The sequence below is a fragment of the Meleagris gallopavo genome, unplaced genomic scaffold (assembly GCF_000146605.3).
Source record: "Meleagris gallopavo isolate NT-WF06-2002-E0010 breed Aviagen turkey brand Nicholas breeding stock unplaced genomic scaffold, Turkey_5.1 ChrUn_random_7180001955856, whole genome shotgun sequence".
NCBI lineage: Eukaryota > Metazoa > Chordata > Aves > Galliformes > Phasianidae > Meleagris > Meleagris gallopavo.
The window spans coordinates 1-5846 of NW_011216515.1; the positions used below are offsets into that span (position 1 = coordinate 1).

The window sequence follows — 5846 nt, forward strand, 5'->3', positions numbered from 1 at the left end:
GGGGGGGGTTGCTATCCACGCGTGGGTGGCTGCATGCAAAGCACTCTGTTTGCACGGTGCGTTTGCCTGGTGTGAAATCGGTTTTCAGGACGCGAAGGGCTGCGTGGGTTTGCACGGCCCAGTATCCATCCCTAGGCTGCTGCAAGCAAAGTGCTGTGTGCATCTGCGATGGCCCCAGGACAGATATTGCAACGTGCAAATGCACCGAGCATTTTTGCACCCAGCAAAATCCATCCTTGGGCTGCTGCATGCAAAATAATTTGCACAGTCCAATGCCTCGAGGACAGATATTGCATCGAGCATTTTTGCACCCAGCATCCATCCTTGGGCTGCTGCATGCAAAATAATTTGCACAGTGCAATGCCTGGAGGACAGATATTGCACCAAGCATTTTGCACCGAGCATTTTGCACCCATCATCCGTCCTTGGGCTGCTGCATGCAAAATAATGCAGTTGCACGGTGCAACGCTTCAAGGACAGATATTGCACCGAGCATTTTTGCACCCAGCATCCCTCCTTGGGCTGCTGCATGCAAAATAATTTGCACAGTGCAATGCCTCGAGGACAGATATTGCACCACGCTGCAACCACACCGAGCATTTTTGCACCCAGCATCCACCCCCAGGATATTGCATGCAAAATGCTCGGTGCATTTGCACGGTGCAGTACCTGCCCTCGAGGCATTGCACCATGCAACTGCGTTATTTTGCATGCCTTGAGGACAGAATCTGCACCCTGCAACTGCAACAAGCATTTTGCACACAAAACCCACGCTGCATTAAAAAAAAAAAAGTGCAAACTTGAAGTCTGCAAACCCTTTTGCAACCCTTCCTCATTTCTGCTCCCTTTTGCACCTCTGCCTCATTTCTGCAAACCCTTTTGCACCCCTTCCTCATTCCTGCCCCCTTTTGCACCCCTGCCCCATTTCTGCAAACCCTTTTGCACCCCTGCCTCATTCCTGCCCCCTTTTGCACCCCTGCCTCATTCCTGCCCCCTTTTGCACCCCTGCCTCATTCCTGCCCCCTTTTGCAACCCCCCCCCTTCCTCTCCTTTTGCAGCATTGCCCTGCCCCGAGCACAGCCACTACGAACCCTGCGGCAGCGCCTGCCCCGCTACCTGCACCAACCCCGACGCCCCCAAATCTTGCACCCAACCCTGCGTGGAAAGCTGTGCTTGCGACCCAGGCTACGTCCTCAGCGGAGCTCAGTGCGTTCCGACCTCCAGCTGTGGTTGCACCCACGACGGTCTCTACCACGCTCCGGGCGAGGAGTTTTGGGCAGATGAGATGTGCCACTCGCGCTGCCGATGCGACGCCACGTTGGGGATGGTGGTTTGCAACGAGAGCAGCTGCAGAGCGGGCGAGCAGTGCCAGGTGGTGAAGGGCGTGAGGCAATGCGTGGCCGTAGAGCGGTTCGTCTGCGTGGCCACTGGGGATCCCCACTACACCACCTTCGACAGCCGGCGGTACGACTTCATGGGGACGTGCGTTTATCAGTTTGCTGCCCTCTGCTCGCCCGACCCCACGCTCGTCCCCTTCAGTGTCACCGTGGAGAACAACCATCGGGGCAGCCAAGTGGTGTCCTACACCAAAGAGGTCACCTTGAAGGTCTACAACGTCACCCTCAGCCTCAGCCAGGCGGAGCCCAAGAAACTGAAGGTACTGGGGGAGGGGAGGAAGAAGGGGAGGGGAAAAAAGGGAAGGGAAGGGTTCCAAAGGTTTCTTGAGGGTTGGGTTACGACCTCATTGCGTGACATCTGGATGGGCTGCAAGGCTTTTCGAGGCATCTGGTTGGGCTGCAGGGACTTTGTGAGACGTCCAGGTGGGCTGCAGGGTCTTTGTGAGACGTCCAGGTGGGCTGCAGGGACTTTGTGAGGCATCTGGATGGGTTGCAACCTCATTGCATGGCATCTGGGTGGGTCTCCAGGTCTTTGTGAGACCCCTACTTGGATTTAAAGCCCACTGCACAACATCTGGGTGGATCTCCAGGTCTTTGTGAGACCCCCTACTTGGGTTTAAAGCCCACTGCACGACATCTGGGTGGGTTGCAAGGCGTTTGCAGCATGGATGGATGGGTCTCCAGGTCTTTGTGAGACCCCTACTTGGGTTTAAAGCCCACTGCACGACATCTGGGTGGGTCTCCAGGTCTTGGTGAGACATCTGGATGGGTTTCAACCTCATTGCATGGCATCTGGGTGGGTCTCCAGGTCTTTGTGAGATCCCCTACTTGGGTTTAAATCCCACTGCACAACATCTGGGTGGATCTCCAGGTCTTTGTGAGACTCCTACTTGGGTTTAAATCCCACTGCACGACATCTGGGTGGGTCTCCAGGTCTTTGTGAGACCCCTACTTGGGTTTAAAGCCCACTGCATGACATGGGGGTGGGTTGCAAGGTGTTTGCACCATGGATGGATGGGTCTCCAGGTCTTGGTGAGACCCCTACTTAGGTTTAAAGCCCACTGCACGACATCTGGGTGGGTTGCAAGGTGTTTGCACCATGGATGGATGGATCTCCAGGTCTTTGTGAGACCCCCTACTTGGGTTTAAATCCCACTGCACGACACCTGGCTGGGTCGCAACCTCCTTGCTCATCATCACGCCCTTCCTCCACCACCCCTCCAGGTGAACGGCATCCTGGTGGATCTCCCCTTCCGCCACAGCCACCAACTTTACGCCTACGCCAGCGGCGACCACGCCTTCCTCCAGACTGACTTCGGCCTCGCCGTCACCTTCGACTGGCACAGCTACGCCCGCGTCTTCCTCCCCAGCACCTACGCCCGCTCCGTCTGCGGTCTGTGCGGCAACGCCGACGGCGACCCGGCCAATGACTTCTCGTTGCCCAACGGCCAATTAGCCACGGATGAAAACACCTTTGGAAACTCCTGGAAAGTGGCCGACGTCCCCGGTTGCAACGCGGCATGCAGCGGGAACTGCAGGGTTTGCAGCGAAGCGGAGAAGCGCATCTACCGCGGCGACAAGCACTGCGGGCTGCTGGTGAAGCAGAAGGGGCCCTTTGCAAACTGCCACGGCGTCATCGACCCCGCGCCGTACTTTGAGGACTGCCTCTTCGATGTCTGCCTCTATAAGGGTCACCAGGAGGTGGTGTGCAGGGCTGTCAGCGCTTACGTCACCGCCTGTCAGAGCCAGAGGGTCAGCATCGAGCCCTGGCGCACCACGGCCTTCTGCAGTGAGTTGGGGGCTGGGGTGTGGGGGGGGGGTGGTTTGCTTGGAGGGGGTGGCACGGCGTGGCATGAGGTGCTTCCAGATTGCACAGAAGGGTTTGGGTTTGCTTGGAGGTTTTGGGGTCTGCATGCATGGAAGGCTTTGGGTTTGCTTGGAGGTTTTGGGGTCTGGATGCGTGGAAGGCTTTGGGTTTGCTTGGAGGGGGTTGCATGCGTGCATGAGGTGCTTCCAGATTGCACAGAAGGGTTTCAGTTTGCTTGGAGGTTTTGGGGTCTGCATGCATGGAAGGCTTTGGGTTTGCTTGGAAGGCTTTGGGTTTGCTTGGAGGTTTTGGGGTCTGCATGCATGGAAGGCTTTGGGTTTGCTTGGAAAGCTTTGGGTTTGCTTGGAGGTTTTGGGGTCTGCATGCACGCATGGAAGACCTGGAATCTGCTTGGAGGTTTTGGGGCTTGCTTGCATGGAGGGATTTGGGTTTGCTTGGAGGTTTTGGGGTCTGGATGCATGAAAGACTTCGGGTTTGCTCGGAGGTTTTGGGGTCTGCATCATGGAGGGATTTGGGATTGCTTGGAGGTTTTGGGGTCTGGATGCGTGAAAGGCTTTGGGTTTGCTCGGAGGTTTTGGGGTCTGCATCATGGAGGGATTTGGGATTGCTTGGAGGTTTTGGGGTCTGGATGCGTGGAAGGCTTTGGGTTTGCTCGGAGGTTTTGGGGTCTGCATCATGGAGGGATTTGGGTTTGCTCGGAGGTTTTGGGGTCTGCATGCATGGAGGGGTTGGGGCTCCTGCAGGAGCTGCAGGAAGCTTTTGCGATCGCATTCTGCCTTTGCAACCGCAGGAAGCTTTTGCAACTGCGTTGTGGTTTTGCAACCGCAGGAAGGTTCTGCGCCTTGCAGGCACCAAACCTTCCTGCTTCGCACCCCGCAGCCGCTGCGTGCGCGCGCGGGTCCCCCTGCAACTTTGCAAAACCCCCCCCATCTTTTCTACCCTCTCCCCTATTTCTGCAGGCCCCGTGTGCCCTCTCAACCAGCACTACGAGCTCTGCGGCCGCGCCTGCTCCTCCAGCTGCTCCAACCAGGAGCAAGACGACGGCTGCGACCCTTCCTCCCCGTGCACAGAAGGCTGTTTTTGCAACTCCGGCTTCTTGCAAAGCGGCGAAAGCTGCGTCCCGGCTCCTCAATGCGGCTGTTTGCGCGACGGTCGTTATTTGCAACGGGGTGAGGAGTTTTATCCCTGCGAACGTTGCAGCGAGCGCTGCGTTTGCAAAGGGAACGGCGAGGTGCAATGCGAGCCGGCCAGCTGCGGTGCAAACGAAGCGTGCATGGTGCAGGATGGAGTGAGGGGTTGTTACCCCGATGGCTGCGGGCGTTGCGAGGTGTTGGGTGCCACCACTTTCCGGACTTTCGATGGAGCGCTGTTGTATTTTGCTGGGACTTGTACCTACACGTTGGCTGCAGCTGGAGAGGAGGAAGGGTTGCAGCCGTTCCTGGTGAGGGTGCAGAAGGAGATGAGCGGAGCAGAGCCCCTGGTGAGGCAGCTGCTGGTCACGGTGCACGGCGTCACCATCAGGTTGCAGCGGGGCGTGCAAGGGGAGGTGAAGGTGAGTGCGGGGCGCAGTGGGGGTCTGGTTTGGAAAGGGGGTTTTGGGGTGCAAACTCATCTCAGCAGAGAGCTGAGCCCATTTCTTGCTTGCCAGGGCGCACGCGCAGCCCCCCACTCTGCATTTAAAACCATCCTGCTGTGCAGAGCAATGCGTGCAACCCCCGATCTGCATGCAAAACCATCCTGCCGTGCAAAGCAGAGCATGCAAGCCCAATTCTGGATTGCAAAGCCACGTGTGCAACCCCAAATTTGCATGCAAAGCCATCCTGGTGTGCAAAGCAACGCACGCAAGCCCAATTTTGGATTGCAAAGCAATGCGTGCAACCCCCGTTCTGCACGCAAAGCCATCCTGGTGTGCCAAGCAGAGCACACAGCCCCAATTTTGGATTGCAAAACCATCCTGGGGTGCAAATCAGAGCACGCAAGCCCCATTTTGGGGTGCAGACTCATTTCAGGGTGCAAAGCAAAGCCCGCAGAGCCCATTTCTTGCTGCGAAGATGGCGTGCAACCCCCATTCTGCATGCAGAACCATCCTGGGCCGCAAAGCAACGCACGCAGCCCCCCATTCTGCACGGCAACCCCGATTTCGGGGGGTTCAAGCAGGCTCAGCAACCCGATTTTCACCCCTTCTCCTGTCTGCAGGTGGATGGAGAGCGTCACCTCCTCCCTGTTTCCATCGACTCGGATGCGGTGACGGTGACACAGGAGGGCATCCACCGAGTGCTGAGGACCCGGGATGGTCTGAAGCTGCTCTACGATGGTGCCACCTACGTCCTGGTGTCGTTGTCCAGCAACTACCAGGGTCACACCGGTGGTCTCTGCGGTGATTTCGATGGGGACGTCGCCAACGATGTGACAGAGCCGCAGCAGCTCGGGGATAAATGGGGGATCCCCACCCAAGGGTGCAACCACGGGTCGCCTTGGTCACCCTGTCCCCAAGTGGTGAAGAGCGGTTGCGAGGTCCTGGAGGATGCAAAGGGGCCGTTTGGGGGGTGTCACGGGGTGGTGACACCCAGGGATTACATGGAGAGCTGCGTGATGGAGACGTGCGGGAAAGACGGTGAGGG

General features: G+C 57.6%; 1 protein-coding gene across 1 annotated transcript; it reads left to right on the forward strand.

Moving 5' to 3' along the window:
- Window positions 1-1033: 1033 nt before the first annotated feature.
- Window positions 1034-5839, forward strand: LOC104917122 (IgGFc-binding protein-like; the record flags this gene model as incomplete). Its single annotated transcript, XM_010728237.3, has 4 exons — window positions 1034-1657; window positions 2622-3186; window positions 4185-4777; window positions 5422-5839. Coding segments are annotated over exons 1-4 (1948 nt in total), but the record flags the coding sequence as incomplete, so codon positions are not given.
- Between the last annotated feature and the right edge of the window lie 7 nt (window positions 5840-5846).